At 42.4% G+C, this 24,582-nt stretch overlaps 1 protein-coding gene and 1 long non-coding RNA gene across 3 annotated transcripts; one reads left to right on the top strand and one right to left on the bottom strand.

The window, feature by feature from the left end:
- Nucleotides 1–9,444: 9,444 nt before the first annotated feature.
- LOC308182906 lies at nucleotides 9,445–12,847 on the bottom strand. The gene is made up of 3 exons (XR_013942149.1): nucleotides 11,521–12,847; nucleotides 11,381–11,430; nucleotides 9,445–11,267 (listed from the first exon to the last, which is right to left on the bottom strand). It is a non-coding gene; the product is annotated as an uncharacterized lncRNA (long non-coding RNA).
- A 138-nt stretch (nucleotides 12,848–12,985) lies between these two features.
- Nucleotides 12,986–21,872, top strand: PRDX4 (peroxiredoxin 4). 2 transcript variants are annotated; one of them, XM_080568214.1, is made up of 8 exons: nucleotides 12,986–13,284; nucleotides 15,593–15,710; nucleotides 16,769–16,885; nucleotides 17,454–17,576; nucleotides 18,624–18,754; nucleotides 20,365–20,399; nucleotides 21,352–21,398; nucleotides 21,749–21,872. In XM_080568214.1, the coding sequence occupies exons 1-8, from the start codon at nucleotides 13,035–13,037 to the stop codon at nucleotides 21,750–21,752; spliced, it is 825 nt and encodes a 274-aa protein (XP_080424340.1). In that variant the 5' UTR covers nucleotides 12,986–13,034; the 3' UTR covers nucleotides 21,753–21,872. The 2 variants fall into 2 exon arrangements, with proteins under 2 accessions (XP_080424340.1, XP_080424339.1); XM_080568213.1 differs by lacking the exon at nucleotides 21,352–21,398 and having other exon boundaries at nucleotides 12,987–13,284.
- Nucleotides 21,873–24,582: the final 2,710 nt, after the last annotated feature.

Genomic DNA, 24,582 nt, shown 5'->3' with positions numbered 1-24,582 from the left:
TTCCTCCGTAACTCTTTATCTTACCATGCATTTGAATTTTGCAAAAGCGTTCACTTTGACTCTAAGAAAGCAGTGTTTCAAACAACTTCCACCTCTGCTGATGTCTGGATTAGCACTCCTCCTGGAGCAAAGCTTTTCACAGAATGGCTCTGCTTAGCAGGATGTGGCACCCTGTATTTGTGCGAATCAATCCAGGCAATTTCAGGGTCACTTTTAGCAAAGGAAAGCCTGCCTGTTAAGACCAGATAAGAATGAGGTCATTGATTTATTTTTTCCTCATTATCTGGCAAGGTTTCAGTTGAAGCCTAAACCCATTATCTCTGTGGAAATACAAACATGAGTTGGTCCCTTGAAGCAAGTTAATTTAGTTTGAGAACAGTTAGGGAGTTACCTTCTGAATTCAATCAGCTAATAACTCCTGATGGATATGGGTCATAGCAGATCAAGGCATCATGCTGGTTCAAGCTGAATGCAATTCCAGGTGATATCAGAGAAGCACATTTCCCTTTCACACCGAACCACGGCTGCAGCTTCCAGCCACCATCTCCAAATTCTCCATCAATAAAAGAGACAAATTCATGTCCAGGGGGGAACATCCTGGGGACAAGAACAGCTGCAGTGCCTTTGAGCCACGGCTCCCCCGAAGCTTTCCCTTCATGCAGGGAGGAAATCAGCAGGGGAAGGACTTGCCCCTTCAAGCCAGGCTAAACAAGGCCCCGCTGCTCCCTCACAGTAATTAAACTGCATGGATGTTAAAATCCAGCCCCCACCACCACCACCACGGCCCAACGTGGGATCCGTTTTCTATTCCCAGGCAGCACACAATCCCTGTTTGCCTGCGTTTCTAAAGAAGAAGCAACACTCCTCATGGGCCAGCAGCCCTGTTTCAGGCTGGGCTGGGAAAACGTTTCCAGTTTAACGGCCAAGTTAGAAAATAACACCATGACAGAAACCCTGACAGGCTGGAGTATGCTGTAAAACCCGCTGGTATCGCTGTAATGAAGGGGAAGCAAATGGTGCAAGGGCAGCACATTGTGACTGTTCTCTGAAGGAAATGCAGGGCTACCGCAAGCTAAGTGCAGCTCCCTCCCACAGAAACTATTTTTCATGTTACATGAAAGCAAATTTCTTCCCATTTCTTCCCAATATTACCTCAGGACATTAGCTGGATTATAATTCTTGTGTTTTTCCAAGCTGGTTTCCACCTTAATTTCGTTTTGAGCGCCTGATTAAATTTACCCTCTCCAACGAAACAGACATTCAATTTAACTCCAGATTGACGTTACCGTCACACTGAAACACAGTGCTCACGGTTGTGCTTTTAGTTAAAGAGCAATTTTGTCACCGGTTTGAAGAGGCAATCCCTAACCACAGCTCGTTGCTGTGCACCAGCTCAGAAAGCAATCAGAGCAATACCACATACAGCGCAAAAAGGGGAGCCAGCCGTCTCTCTTCAGGGAGCTACAACGCGCTGAGCTACAGGACGAGGGAGGCCGTGTGTCATGCTTGCCCGGCACATTTTACCTTTCCCAAATGACCCTCTTCATCCCACCAAGATGCACCGTGGGACCACATGCAAGGTGAAGCACCAGTGTTCATTTTGTTTCCTCATACTTTGGGAAACTGAATTCAACACCCAAAAGCACGGGGCTCTTTGTTTCATCAGAGCAGTCCTCAGGGCTCTCCCTCTTTCACGTGGCTGGATCAATGTGGCCTTTTGGCTACTTTCTCCCCTGGGACTCTGAGGGGAAATCCAGGCTACGTCTACATTATATCAGTACGGAACCCGTGGATCTCTGGGGTATTTCACGTGCCTTGCTCCCAGGCTGACCCCTCATAAAAAAAATTACTCAGAAGAATTATATCGGATCAGATTGAAGGCCCATTTCTGGTCCAGTGTCCTGCTGCTGACAGGAGCCAGTAGCAGATGCTAAGGGAAGTAATTTTTAAAAAAGAGCCATTATGCAGGCCTTTTCCCCGCTCTATGCCCAGCAGCCAGCAGCCAGCCACCCAGGGGACTCCTGCAGCAGAGACATCATCTCTGTGCTGCATAGCTCTGGATGGCTTTATTTTTCCTATTACTTTGTCTGGTCGCTTTTGAGCCTATCCAAACCCTTGACACCCACAGGACACTGTGAGGCTGGTTCCAGCGTAATCGCACATCATGAGGAAAATGTTTGCTGTTGTTTGCTAAGCTGCAACCCGATAATTCTACGTGATGTCTCTCATTCTTGTTCTCCGAGAAACACAAATAATCATCTGCTACTTATTTTCCCTGTGCCACTCGTGATTTCAGACATGGCCATCACATGCCTTTCTACCTTCTCTTTTTCCCTCTGAGGAATCTATTTAATCAGTCTCAATTTAGAAGCCACTCCATATTTCTGCAAATACTTGTCAGGTTCCCCTGGTCCTTTCCAGCTCAACTCTGCTTTCTTAGACAGGGAGACCAGAACTGCTTGCAGTAATCAAGAGGTGACTGCACAACAAAATGATTATTTTGTTTTCTGTGTCTTCCCTAGTAATTTCTGACAATCTGTTTGCTGTTTTGAACATTGCTCTGCCCAAGCCAACATTTCTTAGAACCACTCATAGCCAATCTGAGCTCTGTTTCCTGAGAGGTAACGGGTAATTTAAAGCCCATCTTCAGCAACATACAGTTGGGTTGATTTTGTCCTGTGTTTGTTATTTTGTACTTGTTGGCTCTGATTGCATGCTGCCATTTCACTGCAATGTCACTTGGCGTTGTGAGATTTTTCTACATTTTGTAAGGCAGATTTTTATTTTTCCTACCGTTAATAACTTAGTTTAAGAAACACCTAGTGCATCGCTATTTAGCACATTTTCCTGGCCACTAATGAGTATGCTGGACGTCACAGATCTTAGCACAGACCCCTGTGGCATTTCATATGCTACGTCCTCCTACTGAAGTAGCTGCCCACCTATTCCTACCCCTCCCATCCCCTTCTTAGCTACTGATCAGTCCCAGAGGGGATCTTTCCTTTCAGCCTACAGCAGTGTTGCTTCTTCAGGACCTTCAGGATCTTTCCTAAAGTCCCTTTTAAAAACTGGTGTCAAATTGCCATTTTCATTCTCAGTGGTCCTTCAGTACAGAGGATTTATGTGAAGGGGATATCTGTGTCTTTCTGCTTAGCTACAGCAAGTTGGCTTTTGATTCATTTGCAACTCATGTGGATTGCCCATTGATGGAAAGTTTAAACCCACACAGCCACACTGACCCTTCCCTTGATGATTCTGGGTTCATCGTCTTATTGTTATGGTTACTCATCTAAAGCCTGAGATGTTGAACAAATGAATGCCAGGGACAGAGTTCTTCTAATAGCATCCAGTCATTTGGCAACAGATCTGGTAGTTATTCCAAATTAATCTGGTTATTCCAAACAAGATTTAATTTTGCATACATACTTCAGTGCTAATTCTGCTTGTTTTTATGTTAACAGGCTTGTTTTTACCTTAGCCCTTTTCTGATTTTTCACTTAATGCCTTGAAATATATAAACGTGCAAGTTTCAAAGGCAAAGAAACTCACCTCCTCAGAATATGGCACAAGTCCTTAGAGCTTTATACATACAATAAATTAAAAATCACCAGGATCTTAGACACTGTTTTGCATGTATGAAGTGCTATCTGTAAAAGAATTCAATCAGAAAATTCATTACAAAATGTGACAAGTGGCCCGAAACCTCTAGTCCTAGCTGCAGTATAGTGTATACAGAATTTTATGAAGTGGTATAAAGAGAAAATTGTTTCCAGAAGGCATCAGACAGATAAGATAGTAAAGATAAGGACTTCCAGACAACAAGCTGGAAAACAGACCACACAGCAATGCCCAACAATATGCCAGTATAATCAGGTTACCAATGTTCCAGTTAGCTCTGAGCAGGTAGGTGTGTACCCACTCGTGTGAAGTAAGACTGGACATTAAAAATGCTCTTGTCTCTGAAAGCAGATCTTACGATGTACGTTAATATTGATGGATTGTTCTCCAGTGATGAGGCAAAAGCTACCAGTGGAAGAAAACTAATGAATTGGAGTTTTGTCACTGACAGCCGTGTCTGTGTGTGTACAGGGACATAAGGATGGACACAGGAGCTCATGGAGTGCTGTAGAAACACATGCATCGAGCTTTGCAGCTCACATGTCTTTTTGAAATTGAAATGTGAAACAGGTACGGTGGTGCTACTTTCCCCTTGTGAAACGCATTCAAACGTTTCATTTCAGATGAAATGCTTTTTGGATGGGGCCGTTTATGTCACTGGAGCTACAGCAAGTGCCACTAGTCAATAACTAGTATCATTTACTGCAAAATTTAGTGTCCAAAAATACCTCCCTCCACAGCACTCCAGCAGCCAGGAGGACACATGTATAATGAACATTTCAGTTCCTAGCACTCATAAAGAAAGGAAAACCCAGCCGCGTTAGATCCCAAACTCAACCACATTTGGACAATCGCTGCACAGAAGCACAGTGTGAATGAACGGTTTCCAGCTAATTAAAACCTAACAGCCACAGCAATGTTTCCAACTCAGCACATCTCACTAATGTTTCCTCTTTTTTTTTTTTTTCCCATTAATGTTCATTTCATGTAATGTTTTAGCGGTGTTTGTGTCTCTTGGTGCAGTGTAAATCCTGATGCCCAGAGCTAGGCCAGCTTCCTTCCACCTTTCACGCTAAGCGGCTGTACCCAGCACTTATGCACAGCCACTGTGTAGGACCACAGGCCAAATCTGACCCATGGCAAAAAAAAGACACTCTTCAATCCATCTGTGTTACCATTTCAACCCCCCTGACTTTTTAGCATTTAGATTTGGCAGTGCTGCACAGAAGACTCATCACTGTCTTTCTCCCAGGTAACTCTTGCAGCTGAGGTGGATTTTTTTATATTACAAGTTTGTCTTTGTGACAGGACAAAGATACATCTGCAAAATTCCAGGAAACCGGTTGCCTGACAGGTTTGGGGCTTTTCTGTGCCACTGGGGACGAGGGAGCGGGGGCGGTTTCTATCAGTTTATTTCCTCTGCTGCTGTGCCGAGAAGCATATCGCCACTGCCGAGCAAACCTCACGCTGCTGACTTGTGAGAGCAGCACCAGCACCAACAGCAGGCTTCAAACCACAGACTTTCAGGCTAAAAGCAAAAATCCTAGCAGTTTCTGAAAAACAGCCAGCCTCTGTGGCTGCAGACGGAGCAGATTTGCATTTTCTTTGAGGGGGTGCAGAAGGAGGTAGCACACTTACTGACCGCTATTTATCCTGTCACCTGGATCTTCTGATGGCTCTTTATTCATCATTTTTCAAAAAATCACCCGTCCAGCATTACAACAGGGCTAGGTAGGGTGTCCGCTAAGTGAGGTGGGTAGGAGGGGACGTATGCTGGGCTGCCGGTGACAGTCTTTTCCCACCACCACCCCCCCGATAACCACCCTGCAGCTCTCCCAGCGTTATCAGAAGCGCCCAGGAGCACCGAGATGAGAAACGCGGACGCGCTGAAGCACGAAGCGGCGTGGGATTGCAATGAGCTGCTGATCCTTAACAAATAATTTGGTAAACACAAACAGCCGTTCCCTATGGTGACCTGTTCTCGGGCGCCCCGCAGAGCTGCGTGCCAGGTGCCAGAGCGGGCGACTTGCACGGCGCGCTGCTGCTACCTGCAGACAAAACCCATGGCACTGCCAAGCCTGCTCGCCACAGCTGGTTCTGACTTTTCCAGTAAGTAAACTGGCCTCAGAGGTAATAGAAATTAAATCACAAAAGAGGCGACTTGGGGCACTTTGATGGGGCATTTCTTAACTTATTCCTTGCTCTAAGCAGCCATATGTTCCAGTCTGCTCGTACCATGGCTACAGGCTCACCAAGAATACAAGCGTGGTATCAACCCTCTCTGAAATGGCAGCACATGTTGCAAATGACCTTGAAGACTGTTTTCCTACAGGAAGATCAAGAGATATGGAACCTGACTTTTCTTTTTTTTTTTTTTTTTGTAAGTGCTGCTTGTTTCGTTTCCATTAAAAATACCATCTGGCAGGAATCTAATCTCAGAAATCAACACCCAGGTCTAAGAGAGGAACTCTGCCCCAAAAACTATTCTGTGTTATCAACTTCTTTAACTGAGAACTTCAGCTCACTCAGCCAACTTTTTATAAGCATTTCAAAGCATACGCCTGAGGAGAAATTCCATTTGACAGCTAGCGGTGCAGCAGGTCAACACAGCATTTTATTTCTCTTACCGATGCCAGCCATCTTAAAATCTTTGAAGGTTTTGCAGATTTAAAATCTTTTTTTAAAAACAGGGTGCATTTATTGCTGCCTCCCACACGGTGAGCAGCAGAGATGAGACGAATTCTGACAAGAGGGCTGCAGCTCCGCAGTCACCCTGCCCTGCCCGTACCCGTTTTGGGGCGGTTTTGCTTCTTCTGAAAGCACGGGGAGCACCCCTAAGCATCAACAAGAACTGTGTGCATGCTTAAGAGCTGGAAGCAGAGATGCGATTTTATTTTCATATTACAGCATGACCAAATCCACTTTTTTACCACTTTAACTCTCTAGATTCCATACAGAAGAAAGTGCTCACAGTATTTTGTTTTTTACCCTTTTAATTTCAGTAGTTACGTTGCATACCATGCTTTACCATACCCTTCACAGAAGAGAGCAGCAGATGCAAGCAAATCAGCTGCAAACGACCACAGAAATATTAGTCTCTTCTAAATGTTTTCCTCCGTTTTTTGATTCTGTAGCGGTGAGTAAGATAGTAGGGTATAAGCATACAAATGCATTGCACACAAGCAGTATATTTTAAGTGTAGTATCTTGAACACATTTATTATCTTGAAATCCCTATGCTTTTAGTTAAAGAGTTCATAAACCTGCAAACTTGTCTAACCTTTTATGAATAATGTTCTTCTGAAGAAAAAGTAAGCAAGCAATAAAACTTTTAGATGGTAATTCATTATGGGGTTTTGGTTGGCTTTGTGTTTGTTTTTTGTTTTGTTTTGTGTTTTTTTTCTTAAATTATGGGAAAACAACAGCACTCTTTAAAGTTTAGATGCGGTAGATCAAATATTGGCTCTTGCACAGAGCTATGGCTTCTCAAGGTCCCATGTGAAGCTGACAGCCCAAAGCAAAGAAGGAGCTTTGGCTCACGAAGTGGTGAGGTTTGTGTTGACTTAAATCCATGTACAGTTCACCACCAATACAGCTTAAATTAAACTGTGAAAAATACATGAGGTAATAGAAAGAGATTCAAGAGAGATAGCTATATTATGTCTATTTCATTTCCAACGACTACGAAATTTTGCTTTGCAAGGAAATGTCTAGGTCCTTGCACTACACCAAGCTGACATGTTCAAAGAGTTGAACCTCTGAAATGTATGCAAAATTGAATTGGAACAGATGAGGATATTGCCATAAAAAAAAAATGGTAGTGTCTTCATTTATTTATAGTAATTCTAAATGGAGCAAAGAGATTTCCGAAAGAGCAAAAAAGAATGAAAGTTCAATATATTCAGCTTAGTTAAAGTAGAGATTGTAGTTTTCCAGACTTCTGCTTAAACTCTCAGGAAAAAAAAATGTATGTAGCTAGCAAAAAGGAAGCAGAAACAAAAATCAATTTCAGTACTCCATAGTGACTGGGTTAAAAGTTATCTTCTGTAACATATTTCCACTTCTCTTACTCTAGTTTTATGGCTAGTTTTTGTCTCACTTCATCCTCCTCTTTAAAGACTACTTTAGTCTCCCAATTTCTTTCCTCTTAAGAGGCATATTAGAGAAAACTTGTCGCTGAAAAATTATACAAGGTTGATTATTGTTCACAGAACTTGGGGTAGATTATAAGTATTGAATATATCTTTTCATCTTGCATTTCCTACACTTGTGGGTTTCATAATTTAAAAACGAAAACAAAACAAAAGCTTCTGGTACCAGATCCCCAGATTTTAGAACGTTATGAGCACTTGCAGAATGCACTTGAGTTGTTTTAAGCGGTATAACATCTTACTGCCACCTAGTGGGCAATGTAAAAGCGACCAACACATTAAAGTGGGTGAATATATCTGGTGAAAAGCGATTTTACTTTCACGTGTCCAAATAAAAGAGAAAGAAACCCTAGATATTGAATGGTGCTAGAAGGTTTATAATATAAAAAGGCTTAGCTTTGCAACCAAGGAGAGAGAAGAGAAGGATGCAGGCAGGAGTAAGAAGAGGAGATGGGAATTCTTTAAGACCATTCATTATCCCTGTATCGTGGAAATGTCACCTCCTCTTCTCTGAATGCCTTGATGTGCTCCATGCCTTGGGCAGCAGGGCCTACCTTTTCAACCATTTCATTTTCCTCCACTTAGCCCAAATGAGAAGTATGCAGTACACCCATAATGTTAAACACAGCTTTAGTGACCACCCACGCAAGAGACATAGCCAAGTATGAACAACCATCAGAGACCTCTGTCTCCATTCTGGTCTGAGAGGATATGGATTTGGGTTTCTACAGGGTTTCTTTCCATCCACAAGGCTGCCGTGGCAGGCCCCTGTGAGGGCTGGAACACTTCTTGTCTTCTAGTCTGAATTGAGGAGCCAAATTTTCCCCATTTTTGCAGAGGCTGGCTGAGCTAGGGACTTAGGCAAGAATGAGCTGGCCTAAGTGCAGACCTCAGGAGGCGGAATCGAAGTCAGGACCCTGAGGGCAGATGCCTACAAACCAATACGAACAGCGCTGGCAGGGATCACTGAACTTGACACAGCTGGGGTTATCACTCTGTGGGTGAAGGGCTCCCTTCTGCCTGGTCAGCAGCACTGCACAAAGTTAGCTGGGCTGGTTTTGCTCTCAGGCTCACAGCTGTGATGGGCTCGGGCAGGTCTTGATGTTCAGCATTTCTGTTCAGGTGTAGTACCTCAACTCTCCTGGGTAGTCCAACAGCTTTTAGAGGATTGCATGCTCCTAGCAGATGCTGTTCAGTGCTGGTTTTCTCTGTCCTCGCTGGTTGGTACAACTGTCCAAAAATTACACTAATGATCAGAGAAATTTTGGGCACTTTCTTTTAATAATTGTTCTTTAATGCAGTGAGAATTGAAATACAAAGTAAACACATCTACCCACCTCCAGGTGATAGCCAAAGAACTGATAGGGCCCTGCAGGGACAGCATTATTTATTGGGTCAAGGAGACAGCTTTGCAGAAGTTGTTTATTTTCACCACTCTGTAGATTCTGTCATCACTTACACAGGCAAAAGAAAGGTTTGACCGGATGGTGCTTTAGCAACTGTATTCCCACATCTCACCATGACTAGAAGTATCAAGTTGAGCGCTCTGTTTTGTCATGCTCAGTCAAACACATTAATGACATGCTCAGTCCTGTTACTATCACAGGAACCCCGCAGGGTGTCTGACATTGATACCGCGAGGAAACAGACTCGGTCCACTCACAAGGAGGAGAAAGGGAAAGAAATTAAACACAACTTTCCTGTGGGTGGTGTGTTTGCAGAGGAAAGGTATCACTTCATCCCCAAACACTGGCATATGCCCCAGAGGTAAGCTACAGGAGTAAGTAAGTATACCTGTTACACCTCTGTACTACCTAATGGTGGACTTCACAAAGCTTCAGTTCGTATTTAACCAGCAGTATCACTTCAGCAGTGACAGTATTAGATGCAGCTGGAAGTCAGAATGAACCTCCCATAGAAACACACACCACCGCCTAGCAATCCTCAGCCTGACAGGATCCTCAGGGACCCTCAGCAGTCAGCAGACACACAGCTAGCCCCACTAGTCTAGCCTTAACAAGAGCCAACAGGGAAAAGGCTTCTCTAATTGGTAGTTTTAATTGTGGTCATTCTGATCCAGTAACACATAGAACAGATGTTTTCCACTATCCTTTCTCCAACAAAGTCTTCTACGCTATAGATTTTCTCTCATTCATGACAAGCAATACAACATATTTGTTAAAATGTCCTTGTAAACCATGAGGAGAATAAAACCAACTGCAAGTTTCACCAGCACAATACTGAACATCTGCTGCATCTGTTCCAGGAAATGGTGACAGGCATCTTGCTACAGCATGCTATGCTAATTTTTCCAAGATATTCTTATATTAGGTCATTTAAATGTACAGACAGAACCTGTACAACCATTTCTAATCTACTTCAGTATCCTAAATCGCTCCCTGCTTCTGTAACTTACGTGCCATTGTGACGATGACACCCTGCCACAAACAAGCACTTGCCCAAACTGAATCATACCTGAGGGCCTGAATATGGCATGGCTTGCAATAACACAGCCTTTAACACAGCTGAGGAAAGGAAGGATTTATAAGTTTCACTCTGGACACGGTAAACCCTACCAACTTCAGAAGAGCTGTACAAATGGATGACATTCAGCACAGTGATGAATGTAGCAGAGTATTGCTCTTATTTCATATTAACAGCATAACTTAATTTCATCAATTTAAGCACAAAAATCAGTCTTTGGTTTAAGTATTTCATCACTGGACAAAGAAAGAATTGTGCCTGTGTTCTCCATTTGGACCCTGAAGATTGATATATATTTGCATTTCATTGTGGATTCTGTCTACAAAATTTTTCATTTTTTTATTATGTTCAGAAATCTTGATAGTACAGCAGAAGCCAGAAAGTCTTTCTTGCTGCTCTTTTGAATTCTTTTTAATGCCTACACACACATAATCACATATGAACTTCAAATTAGTGTTATTTAACATTATATTCTGCAGATAAAACCCATTATCCTTCAGCACTTCCTTCCCTCGAAAGTGGCCTGATTGTTTTCTATGTTGCTGCATTGATTTTATTGGTTTTCTCCTTCGTTTATTCGTATTTTGGAAGATCTGCGGGATGTTAACACTATGAGAAATGCATACCTCTCAACCTCTCTTTTTTTTTTCGACTTTTCAGTATGACTACTCTTCAAATCATTACTCTTTCTTACAGCTCAAAACACCAGCAAAAAGAGAAGAGCGGGACAACCATAATTATTTTCTCTGTGCATGCATGGAGGCCATGATTGTCACGTCCCTTACAAGCAGTGAGATTAGGAAAGCTTGGTATTAAGTTCAGCAGTAGTAGAGATGGATCATGTAAGGCAGTATTCTCTCACCACATTTTAGCAAGCTTAACCATAAGGTCACCTGAACCCGAAATCAGTGGGAGTACAAGGACTCTTCAAGCACTTTTATCCATCAGGCCCAGAGTGCATAACACTTTGCACAAGCCAATGGGCTTTGTCCATCTTCCCTTTAATGACTTGTCCCTGATAGAGGAGGAAAGACAAATTTAAACAGCCGCATTGAACTGAAGATCAGATTTTATCCTGCTTCCAACATTTTTGGAAGTATAATCAGAGACTGGCCACCATCAACTCACTGTGAAAAAACAGGACAAGGGGACTTCATGTGCCATCAATTCCAGTTCCCCTGCAGGTAGACATTTAATACAACTTTTTATAATTTGCTCACTGCACACTGATCAAGCCCTATAGCTGTGTAGGTATTTTGCTTCCATACCTGTCAGAAGGTTGTACCAGAAGCTTCTTTGTCTCATCCTTGGTAACCTTCAGTCTCTTGAGCTGGGCAAATATGCCTGAGTATGATTATTCCTGTGACAACATCAGCGTGAATGTCATTTTATTTGTATGATCCCTAACCTGTAGAACCTCGAGTGGAACTGAGAGGCAAACATGATAAGATGTGGAAAGAAAACAAACTCCTGGAGTGGAGTATGAGCTTTGGGAGAAGGGAACACTAAGATCACACGTCGAGAAGTGCAAGCATGCCTGTAGAGTCATGTTTCTCCCACTTCCTTGAAATTATTTTTATGAATTATCTTTTCAAAGTGTGGTTTCTGTTGTAGTAAAGCCAGAAAAATAGTAAGATGTGTTCAAGACAAAATATATTATGACAGATGCATTGCTAATCCCTTCTTTTACAGAGGCCTGTATTCTTTTAAAATGTTCCTCAGCATTTTCTTTTGGCTCTACACTTTACATCCTGTCTGGAAAGTTACATCCCAATATGTTCTGTATCATTTTTAAAAGCAAAAAACGGTACTGCCCGTTCTGGCACAGGTACTGCACCATCCTGAAAGTACATCTGCCACAGATCACCTGCAGAGATAGGATGTGATGCAGATGTTCCTCTGTCAATGCCTGAACTACCTGTTTGTCCAGAGGATGGCATCCACAGAGCTCTGAGTGCAAAAGATTGATGGTGCCCGCACTTTCGATGGGGCATACCTTCAGCTTCTCACACCTTCACTTTCAAGGATCCTGGTTACAAGTTAACTGTCAGACCTGAACTGTCTCAAATAGATCTACCTGGCAAAGCCCTGTTCAGCCAGACGCTGTGCTGCAAAACCTTACCTACAGCTTGTCACAGTTTACTTACCGTCCTCGAAATTTTTGCTCACTGCTGAATTACCCTCGAGGTATGCTTAAGTGTGACATATGCAGCTACTCTGCAATATGAACCACATGTAACTCGGCACTGAGCAAAATGGTCTTTCATGAGGCCAACAAACTGGTATTAAAAGGCACGTTGTAAGCCTCGGTTCTGTTTAACCACGTTCTTCATGCAGCCAGCACCTGCATGACATGGGGCTCGGCTCATTCATGAATTGATGCCTATATGGCAGCCATTCAAGGCTTTAGACCTAAAACTGTATGTTAGTTTGCGTTTAGTTCATGTACTAGGGTAGAAGATAAAAGCTTGGGTCAGTATAGATGGATGGATATAAGCACGTATGACGAAATGCCCACAGAACCCACACTGCCGCAGATAAGAGATAAAAGATGGGAGAAATCTTGCTGCAGTCCCCTCCTGCAATCACGCACGGGACTACACACACGCACGCTCTTTTCGCATTTTCCTTTATTCCTTTTCTCTGGAGAAGCACAGCACCGACCCCCCCCCGGCCGGCACCCCTCCGCTGATGCCGGCGCAGCCGCCGTGAGGCGAGGCCGGGGGCCAGGCTCCTCCTCGCCACCGCCTCTCGGCGGGGACGTGCACTGGCTCGGCGGGCCATGGAGGCCGGGCGGCGGTGGCTGCGGGCGGGCGGCAGGACGCGGGCCGGGGGCAGCGCCCCGCTGGTGGCCGTGCTGGCGGTGCTGCTGCTGGTGGTGCACGGCGCGGCCGCGGAGGCGGAGGATCCGCGGCCGCCTCGGCAGCGCGGGGACGAGCAGTGCCACTACTACGCCGGAGGACAGGTCTACCCCGGGGAGGCGGCGCGCGTGCCCGTTACCGACCACTCGCTGCACCTCAGCCAGGCCAAGAGTAGGTGCGGGGCCGGCGGGAGGAGGAGAAGGAGGAGGAGGAGGAGGAGGAGAAGAAGGAGAAGGGGGGTGCACGGAGCCTTTAGCGGCTGTGGGGGGCGGCGGGGCCGCCACGTCAGGCCGAGCGCCCGGGGCGGGGCGCCCTGTGCCCGGGGTCCCGCCGTGAGCGTTTGTGTCCCGCCCCGCCGTTCTGTCGTGGCAAACGGACGGCTGATCTAACGTTTAACAGATAGTTTCCGAGGCCTGCCTTTCCAGAAGTATAAGTGGATTAAGAGAAACGTGTCATTAAACGATACACAGGCATATTTTGCGCGCTCGCTGCGATTAAAAGTACTGAAAGGTCACCTCACGCACGTTTTACCTCAGGGAAACGGTCGTGCCGTGTCATGGGTCTCCTGCACCGCCTCGCACATTGCAGCACCGTGAGGGCAAACACGCAGAGGGCAGACGGATTATACATCCATACAACAGCAAAAGAGCTTTTAATTAGACAGCAGTACTGCTCGCACTAATCACTGGGTTTGGTTCATCACTTTTGTGCCTGCATGAGTTAATTGCACTGTGGCAGATGCAGGTGCAAACAGCTTTATTGGAGTTGCAGTGTAATAATGTTCAGGGACACCTCTGCCCTTGGAAACTCCAGTTTTGTGGAGCAGAGAGTGGAAAGACGGTGGTTTTTTTTAAACTACTGGACATCTTTCGAGTAGTTTTAAGTCCTTTCCCTGCACCAAGCCGGGACATAACTTCCATTTTGAATGTTTGTTAACAGATGCAATGAGAAAAAGCAGTCAAGATACACGTAACCAATATTGTTTGTTTTTTCCTCCCTTTGTAATGCAAATTATTACAGTATCTCAGACAAGTATTTTTAAAGAAAAAAAGTCTTTAATTTAAAAAAAAATCTCCAAATACAGCACGTTTAATTTCTCTGCTGCCTTCCTCCTTATCTGAAGGTTAGCTGACCTTCAGTCATATCCTACAACGTGATATGATTGGGGTGGCTGTTTTTTTTTAAAGAACAACATATTTGAAACACTTCTGAAAAGCTCTAAATAACTCAGACATCAATACCAGCATTCACTTGAAAAACAGTCCCTTACCTACAAAGACTCAACAAAAAGGCATTGGAGAGAAGTCCTGAGCTTGGTATATGATCAGAAAGAATTCTACAGAAGAGCCAAGAGGAAGAGCATTTCTTAAAAAAAAAAATCAAAGTAAACTGAAATTATCAGTCATGGCTACTGATTTTCTGTACTTGCATTACTGTATCCCTTGTGGGTTATACAAAGTGAAACCAACAGAGACCGTTACCACTTACAGGCATGGCTGTGTCTGATGTTTTGGGGTATTTTTTTTGCGATCTTTGTTGTATATACCCTCTAACTATATTTTGCAGCTGTGGGTTGCCTGAGAAAAGACAACTAACAATGTAGTCATCATCTAGATAATAATTAAGATTCCATATATTTTTCTCAACAGCAAAGTAGCTTCCTGGAGCTGCATGTCAATGTCCTTGACATCACAAGTATACTCAGATCAGTTGGGTTGGACCTTGTATCTCCAGCATACCCTACATTTGTCTCAGAATTCACATTGAAAATAGTACCTATCAGAATAATTTCTAATATTTTAAAATTCAAGGTTAATCCCTTTCAATAGGAATAGTAAATACCTTTCATCGGTTTTAATTTGATTTCTTTTAATACAGCCATCTTCAAGACACAATTTGCTTAGGAGTTGCAATTTAACATATACTGCATTTTTAGGCATTTGCTTCTAAACATGTTGTAGCATGTATTTTCATGTAGACTTGAACTGCAAGTAGATTTTCGTGGCTGAAGAGTAACAATATGAATTTGAACCATCTTATGCTTCTGGTTCACAGCAGTTATTCAGACCAAAATAGCGTAGTTTCCTGAAATCTAAACAAGTTTCTCCTTCAGTCTGACAGATGTTCTGTCATGAGCTGCTAGTGAACATGTGGTTTGTTAAATATGCAGAGATAATGTTTGTGTGGCCTTGATTATGTGATTGTGTGAGTGATTCAAAAGGCTCATATACAGCACAAGTAAGTCAAATTAATTACTTTCCATGCATACTTAAATGTACAGGTCTTCATCATTCTGTAACCTCTGCCAGCTTTGAACTTTCTAAAGTAGTAAGTTTGTTTCTGTAATTGTGTGTGGTAGGTTGTTTTTCAAGCAAAGGAAAAGAACAGTTGTCCTTGTGCATGAGCTGGCTAATAAGCAGCTTTGTTTGAACATGTGCTTTGTACTCTGACTGTAATTTGAATGTTCTTCCTATTCCAGTCTCCAAGCCAGCACCATACTGGGAAGGAACAGCAGTCATTAATGGAGAGTTTAAAGAGCTGAAATTAACCGATTATGAAGGAAAATATCTTGTGTTCTTCTTCTATCCTCTTGACTTGTAAGTATGACCTTAGTAGACAAATTGAGTGCACCTACACTAGACCACTAATTCATTCATTTTTCTCTTTTTTTGGGGGGTCTTTTCTGTTTGGAAAGGGTTTGGGGAAGAAAAACGGAGTGATAGAAGAAAATGCATTATTTGCTTTTGTATTTTCATCTTGCATCGGTAAAATTGCAACACAATATTTGTCATACTGGTGTGTCCGCTGTTTTGTGTCTCCACGTAAAAATAAACTTCGGTCTGTAGTACCCAGTAGGCAACCTCTACGTTTCATATTATGCTGTAAGTTGCTGCTGCTAACAAAGGAGAGCATCCCATCTATATTTTCCAGACTATATGTAGGATGTTAGGAGATGGCGTTTTCCCTTTAAGTTCATCCCATAACATCCTAAGAACATTTAACATTACTCTCCTTTATTTGCAGTGCAGTAAGTCCACTGGCTGAGTGAAAACATTTCTACGAAACAATCCTGTTCTTTGCCACAAAAATGAGGAAAAAAGGAAGCAGTATAGTGACAAAGATGCATAACTAGCTTACTTTTATATAGAGGAATAACTTGCCTCTTGGCCCTTAGCTTCAAAGCCCTAGAAATTGTGATTTTTTACCACTTTATTTCTTCTGTAGTGGAAAAATTTCAAGTCAAAATAGTCAATATCTGCAGATGTACACTGTAACAAGTTACCAATATATTCCTCTGAAAAACTTGGCATGTTGTGCTTAAATTCAGTCCCTTAATATTCATAAAGTCTAAATGAAAGTAACTATAAGAACACTTTTTATCCAGACTGCAAACTGACTGACCGTAGGTTTCTAATATTCAGTAATACACTGTATCAAAGCTAGAATCAGACTGGAAAACTTGTCAGGCAACATTTTGGTAAATAATTGAAGAAGCAGTAAAAAAAATAAGCTGAAATATTTCTGATAAGTACACCGCTCTTTTTTTTTTTTACTTAAAAAATTTAACTGCTTTGAAAAAGCAACTTATTAGTTAAACTGAGAACTTACTGGATGTTCATGAAATTTTGACTATATTTTCTTTTAAATTATCTAGTACGTTTGTATGTCCTACTGAGATAATCGCCTTCAGTGACAGAATTGAAGAATTCAGAGCAATAAATACCGAAGTAGTAGCATGTTCTGTGGACTCAAAGTTCACTCACTTAGCATGGTATGTATCTTACGCTTGTCTTTTACTAAAAATTATTCATGGGTCCATCTGAGCTGAGGAACTGTGTCCCCAGATTTATAGCGTGTATAAATATAATGTGTAAAAACATGATGCTATTGATACAAATGTTAAAAATATTTTTCATTGGTAAAAAATGTTAACTCTAGTGTGTGAAAAGTACCTCTATCTTTGAAGCTTGTTTAATATGCATTGCTTGAAATATGTCATGTTCCAGTCCAAAATACGTCAAATACAAAAAAAAGAGATAAGGACGCCAGTCTCTGTAAAAGTGAGTTGCACTCTCCCAGTTCATTAGTATGTTGGACTACACTGGTATAAAGCAAATACGACTGTGAAGAAAGAGGTCTTTATTAGTAGATATGGCCAAATACTGCAAAAGATCTACTGAACCATAGATAGCATTCATCTTCCTTGTGTGCAGAGCAAAAAAGAGAACTGTTACTTGCACAAAATCCTTCTGTCCGTACTGTTCTGGTTTTTGACTTAAGTTGGTGAAGAGAACATAAATCTTTATGAAGAATACATGTGTATCTCGTTTCTTTCAAAGGATTAATACTCCACGAAAACAAGGAGGACTTGGACCTATGAAGATTCCCCTTCTTTCCGATTTGACGCACCAAATTTCAAAGGATTATGGTGTATATCTGGAAGATCAAGGGCATACCCTTAGGTATTTCACTTGGTTACAGTTCGTGTTGTCTTGAAGTAGTACTTACTATTTCATATCTAAAGATGCATTTGGAATTTCTCTTTTATGCCCTCCATTGAGCGATATATATTAATACCAAAGTGGTTTTTGTGTGTGTGTGTGCAATAGCACATCCCATGATCTTACACTGTGAGTACTTCAAGCTCCCGTTTATGGTATATTAGCAAGCCTGCCGCTCACTTGCAGCATATACATACAAAAGAGCTTACCTTCTCATTTACACAGTTTAAATGTTACAATAACACATCATGCCGGTTATCTATACCCTTGTACAAAGAAAGTAATTTGTGTTAAGGAACTTTCATATGAAGTCTTCCTTTAATTCTTGAAAAATATGAGGACTCAGCAGCCTGATTGGGGTCATAGTAACCCCCCACAGATACAGGCATACTTCTTTGTTGACGAGCTATGCAGCACCAGAATGTGGTACTGTTGCAAAGCAAGAGCAGTTTTGACTTGCGAATTCATGCCCAGGGACAAAATAAGTACTCAAGAACACACCAAAAAAAATAGCCATAATGAGTCAGAACAGGGGGCATATTTGATAACCCAATGTAACAACAGGCATCAGCAGATGCAAGGGCAAGGCAAGCACTCAGCGAGAATTCCCCAGAATTGCTGTTACTCAGGGACCTCCCAGGTCAAGACTGGAGTCAAGACTGCTGGTAACTAACAGCTTTAAAAGTTGTATATTTCGTAAACTTGATCAATTCCTTTTGGGAACCGCCTAATGCCATAGCATCTGCAACATCCCCTGGTAGGGCCTGCCAAAGTTTAGTTTTGCATTCTGCATGAAAGTATCTTTTTGTTCGTTTTTAATTTGCCCTCGGCTCGTCTGATAGCCTGGGTAGAGAACAGTGGGTCAGTAGTATTCTAAGGAGGTGGGGGTATTGTATAGGACTTGCAGGGATCAAATTCCTCCCATCCAGCAGACATAAAAGTGTGTTTGAACACAACAATGTAATTAGTTCTGTTTCCTACAAAATATATATTATTTTTTTTCCACAGAGGCCTTTTCATAATTGACGATAAGAGAATTCTTCGACAGATCACCATGAACGACCTTCCCGTTGGGAGATCAGTGGATGAAACTCTCCGTTTGGTACAAGCATTCCAGTACACAGACAAACATGGAGAAGGTGCTCTTTTAAATTCTTTCAAGTTGAAGATAGTCTTACTTACCCTGAAAGTTGTCTTTGTAGCTTTTGGAAGAAGGTTACTCAGTAGCATTAGAAACTAGCCTTACCAACGGAATGAAGTGGTTTGGCTGTCCCGCGACAAGATTCTGTGGTCCTTGTTCCCCCATAGGCTGTTTCTAGTGTACTAATTTTCATTTTGCTTCACATCTATGTGAACTCAGCATAGAGCGTTCCCCAGCCTGAACAGGGGCATTGCGTGCTACATGTCAAAAGCAGAAAGCTCTAAAAACACCATGCCCTGAAGAACCAGGCCAAATATTTCAGTATGTTCTGACATCCTGAAAGAATTGAGATGCAGGCAGTCCTTGTCCTTTATCATTTGTTGATGATCTGTGACAAATAACAGAGCGCTTCACGTCAAGAAACACGGTGTTACTGTGTTAGGCTGCCATTCCTGTGTTCTTTACGAGCACTATGTGATCACTTCCTCCAGAGAAAGAAGCTTTCACTGACTTGTCATTACTCTGTCTCAAGTATGGCTGGCTATATTCCCCCACTACAGTTCAGGCATAGGATAAACTTCTCACATTTTTTTTAAATAATACGTTTAAACAAATACATCAATTAGAACGTTTGTTCAATTGTTAATACACATATTCAGCAGCTTAGCCTCCATTTCAACTCAGTTTCACGTGGTATTTAGAAGTACCTTTAGCTGAAGGTACAAATCAGTATTATGCTTTGCTGTACGGAATTTTAAAAGCTAAATGCTGATACTTAGGATTTGTGTACTTGAGTAAGGAAATTGAGTCTCTTATTTAGATAGAAAGCTGTCTTAGAGAATCTTGATCTGTGCAGTGTGTTTCCAGGATATCACTTTTTCCACCTGTACATGAAAACTTTGTAGCTTCCTCATGAATGCTGAGAGCCTCCCTAGAGGTTTTACTGGATTCTTTGCACAGAACAGGAGAAAAAGTTCTTCACAGTTCCTGAACTGTATTTGTTGTATGTAATTTATCTGATAGCACACCTTAAACCGTTGTAACACAACATATCTCATTGGGCTAAAGCCTCACAAGGAGAGTTCTGAATAGATGCGCAACTGTACCGACAGTCACAGCATTTAGTTGCACTGCATGTGAACTGCATGCTGTAGTCCCTTTTCTCCTTAACAGGGCTTCAAATAAAACCACTCAGTCTCTTCTGGGAACTCTGAACTGAGAAAGGTAGATAGGTCTCTGTGTAGCCACCTGAACTTTATCATGAAACTTTCATGTCCAGACAGAATGGGTGTTCGTTTTTAGGTGCTATTTTGCCAGTACTTTGTCTAAAACAGCATGAGAATTAAACCAAGGTATAGACATCCACCCAGAAATGGGCAGTTCTCAGTTAACAGAAGTGCTAGGTGGTATCAGTCATGAACTGGTACTGACACCATCCCTTGTATAACAAAAACTGTGTATCTATTAGTGGCAGATACTTAAATCTGACACTTAGTGCTGTTTTACTTCAAGTTCAGAAAGAGAATTCAGAAAGGGAAGCGTGTATAACTTTACTGAGTACAAAATTTAAGTGTGTTATTTTTACAAACTTTTTTTTTTTTCCTCCAGTTTGCCCTGCTGGTTGGAAACCTGGCAGTGAAACAGTAAGTCACTTTTGATATTTAAATGCATGTATTCTTGGAAAACACACAATTATCATTTCCACTAAAATCAAATCCAAACACTTTGCAACTTCCAATAAGGTGATATAAGTCAACTCACAACATTATAGCTAAAGCTTGAGTGGAAGTTGGAAGCTCCTGCTTCCAGTTACTTGACCATACAAATTCTTGGTTCTGTGGAGTCTGCGTATGGATCCTAGGCACTCCCCAGGAAAAATGATGCAAGCTCACAGGCTACTTTCAGCTCTGACAGAGACAGTGTGCTACTGTCGCAGCTCCAGCAGAGAGCACTGCTTTGCTGTGCAGGAGCTCTTCTGCCTTTCTCAGTACTCGCCTATGAGTGAACGCAAGCAGAAGAGCTGGGGTTCAGATAAACACCCATTGAACTCGTTTGTCTTCTCTGCGCTTGGGTCAAGCCTCAGCAGAATAACGAAGCTTTTACTAGAGGTCTGAGCTGCCTAGTTCAGATGAGATCATGGTCGTTAATTTGAGAATGCGGCTTTCTTCTGAATCGTCTGGTGATGACTGAGCATTGTTGTTTCAGAGCTGTCTCAACAAAAAGCAGGTCCCAGCAGCCTCTAACTAAGGAGAGCAGTGAGCATCTTAATTGATAATAAAAACAAGAATATTTTTTTACTGGATGTGAAAATTTTCCAGGACGATTGGAGTCACCTCTTTAACAGCGGAAGATTGTCTTAGTGGACAAAGCTGTATAATAAGAGCATAAGGTGAAAGAGGGCTTGCCGACCTCATAGAAAGACGCTTTCTGGCACTGAAAAGTTCTGCCCTGCATAACCACAGGTTACTTAATAATACATAGGCAGTTCTCTTTCTCCTCTTTGCAAAAGGTGCAGATAACTTAAATAGCAGGATAGTTCAGAAACACTTTCTCAAAGATGTAGCCATGCCTTGTAAATGTGTTTGATTTAATTAGATCAAACCAGAGGAAGCCATGAGAGTGTGGTGGCCAAGGGAAGAACTGTAAGTAAATTCTAAGGCACTTGATTACAGATACTAGTTTATTACAATAGCTTGTTCTGGTGGCAAGTGACATAGAGGTATTTGCTCTCATCTGCCAAAACTCTTCCTTTGGTAGGCTGCACTCTCTCTTCCCCCAGTTAATTAAATATTGCTGCTACTGCTGTTAGATGTCTTTAAAGATGAACAGTAATCTAATATCAGGTCAGATGATAAATTACTCTTCCATGTGTTGCTTGTGGGTTGGCCTTGGCATCATCTTTTGAAATACTGTGCTGTTCTGGTTTCACAGTTTGTTGCGTTTGCATGGGTTTGTTTTCAGACTAACATTTCCCTTTTTGTTTCTTGCACAGATAATTCCAGATCCAGCTGGAAAACTGAAGTATTTTGATAAACAAAACTGAAGCTCACTTTTCTTGAATTACATAGGTCACGTTCAACTTGATTTTGCCAATAAAATTTCCTTAATTTTGTTAACTTTCATGAGTTTGATTAATATATAACTCTAGTTGCTTAAGTGCAAGTCTAACCTGTTTGAAGCACCGATACTTCATTAGTTATTCCTGTGAAATACATGTTTTCCCTGAAAGTTTCGGTTAGGTACTTGGTTTTCCCAAAAGATATTTTTCTTAGCAAAACTTATGAATCTAAGCCCAGACTGCTCTGGATAGACTGCTTAATTTCGGCAAAAATCTTGTCAGCTTGGTCACACCCTAGAAGCTAAAGCTAGAAAAGAGTTACATGGTTACGGTACGTGAGATCATAGTCCAGTGGAAGTAGCAGCTAACCCTAAAGCCAGAAATACAGTTGCTGGATTAAATTTCCAGTTTGTCCAAAGCTGGAAAATATTTTTCATTAAGCTCCTAAGCATATAGCCAAGGCTACGTAACTCGGTACAACTGCACGTCATACAGTACTGCTCTTCTAGATCACCTTATTCAAGAGCTGAATCCTTTTTCTACGCTTGTATTTGTAGCAGGTATGCTGATAAGGACAATTCCATTTCACGTGGTCTGAACTTTCCCAGGTCGTGTACGCACTGGTTAGTGTCCTGCACTGCCCCCCTCATTAGCTATGGCTCCTAGTGTTAAGGGAGTAATTGTCGTCTTCCTCGAGGTAAGTGTTGACATGCCCCATGGCCATCAGAAGCTCTTGTGGCTAACGTACACAGATTTATTCTTTCAAGGGGCAAACAATACAATCACCTTGTAAGACACGCATAATTCTTGCGTGCACTGGAGATCCCTGTCATAAGAATGTCTTTTCGTGCTCCTTCCCATCTCTCCTTCTTTTAAAATAGAATTCTAGGGTTTGTGCAACTGGAAAAACAGCGCTTGATACCAGAAGTAAAGTTACCTGGCTTTGTAAAGGTCGGTGAGCATTGACCAGCTGCCCAGATTAGTCACTGCACAGAGAGAGGCAGAGGCGGCTGCTTCAGCTCCGACAGGAGTACTTGCCTAAGCACACACCTTGGGCAGAGGGACCTTACAGCCTTTAGCAACCCTGAAACACCAAAGACGTCAACGTGCTCGAATAACTCCAAGCAACAGCAGCACAACTAATGCAGGCCCGGCCTCATGGCTATTCGTAAGCAGCCCAAGGCACAGAACAAGCCCGACATACGTGCCTGCACTGTAGCAGTTGTGCCCTCCTCTCCAGCAACACCAGTAAAACTTTCCCTGCCTCTCCGGCCAGGCCACTCGTTCACACCAAGTACTAGCAGAAAGAACCTTTGTTACACCAAGCCAGCAAATGAGACACAAAAACGGAGATAAGTTATCGCCTGTGTTTTAAACATTTTCCAGCCTGCAGCCCCTTGCTGAGCCAGGTGAGTAGCAGCTTAGAAGAACAAAACCACGGGTTGTGTCACGACAGCAGATAACAGCAGCAACAGCGTCAAACAAAAGCAGACATGGAAAGCTGTACGAACCCTGAGCCAGGAAAAGAGAACAGCACCAAGACGTTTACTAAGAAAAAACCCTGATCCTAATCTGCACACTTCTTTGAAAATAGCACATTTAGGTCCACAGCAATGTAGCTGTGCCAAGTTTAAAGGCCTCAGTCCTCTAAACACGTGTAAGGAATGGGCTAAGGAATCATTAAAAAAAACAATAGGAACAACAAGCCTTAAGGAAATAATAGTCCTTGAGCAAAGACCTGACTCCCCATGTTATCTTACATATTTGAAATGAAAGATTATTTCCATGGAAATAGATGGGAGATTTGGGTATGCTGGCAGGGAAGTTTAAGAAGAAAGAGACTGAATAAAAAAAAAAAATACAGACTTGGTAGTGTTTGAGACGGGAGAGGTGAGAGCTGGGGCTTGGTAGAAACAAAGGCAGTAGCTCAGCTACACACTGCCTCCAGGGACGAGAGGGACAACTAAGGGTGAGATCCCTGAATGAAAGAATATTGGAAACTTGAGGGGGAAGAAACATTGAAGTCTGTCATTCTGGGACCATTGTTCAGATTCGCAGAGGTGTAACACAAGGCAAGACCTTGTGAAGCCCTGAAGACCTTGCTCTCGTCACCTACTAAAGCCCTTCTCTTGCTCTACTATTGAGACCTTGGTTTCCGAGCAGCCTGAGCCCCCGTGTGCTATTTAATGGCATCAGCTGAATTTCGTGCTGTCCTCCATCATCGTACAACAGCCTGAGGAGCAGCTCAGAGCAGTCCAGAGCTTCCTTGGGTAGCAGTTCCCCCAGCTCCAGGAAGCAGTGACAGAAAGCAGGAGTAGAAACAAAAAGGACGTGAACGGACCAGATACACCTCTTCAGAGCGTATCAGAGCCTCTGCTCTGAACTGACCTTTGCGGGAAGGATCATGGTCTTTGACCTTCACACATTTTGTATATATATATATCTGACAAACACGGTAAAATAGCAATGAATTGATGAGGTAACTTTCAGGATGATGCTGTGATAGCTACCATTTCAGAGACTTAAGTGGTTGTTGAATGTTTTATATAGTGTAGTCAGCATGCGGAGGGTTTTTGAGATCTTCCAGCAAAACCACTAAGACGAAAAAAATTTAAATCAGTCTAGTAGCAGCATTACCTTGGACAGGATTATCCAGCAGGCAAAGGAGTTTAAATGTTTGCTTTGCCCTTCCATGTCGTGATCAACAAACAGCGTGCTGCAGTCATCCTCCTACTTTGGGGCTCAAGTTCTGCCTCTTATATTTAGCC

The sequence above is a fragment of the Anser brachyrhynchus genome (genome assembly GCF_964034855.1).
Source record: "Anser brachyrhynchus genome assembly, chromosome: 1".
Taxonomy (NCBI): domain Eukaryota; kingdom Metazoa; phylum Chordata; class Aves; order Anseriformes; family Anatidae; genus Anser; species Anser brachyrhynchus.
This window is presented reverse-complemented; position numbering and strand designations above follow the sequence as displayed.

Bases quoted from the DNA above. Each gene is read 5' to 3' on its own strand.
- PRDX4 (XM_080568214.1), top strand. From the start codon at position 13,035: ATGGAGGCCGGGCGGCGGTGGCTGCGGGCGGGCGGCAGGACGCGGGCC. The intron at 13,285-15,592 runs GTAGGTGCGGGG...TTCCTATTCCAG, and splicing joins GCACCTCAGCCAGGCCAAGA to TCTCCAAGCCAGCACCATAC. The intron at 15,711-16,768 runs GTAAGTATGACC...TAAATTATCTAG, and splicing joins TTCTTCTATCCTCTTGACTT to TACGTTTGTATGTCCTACTG.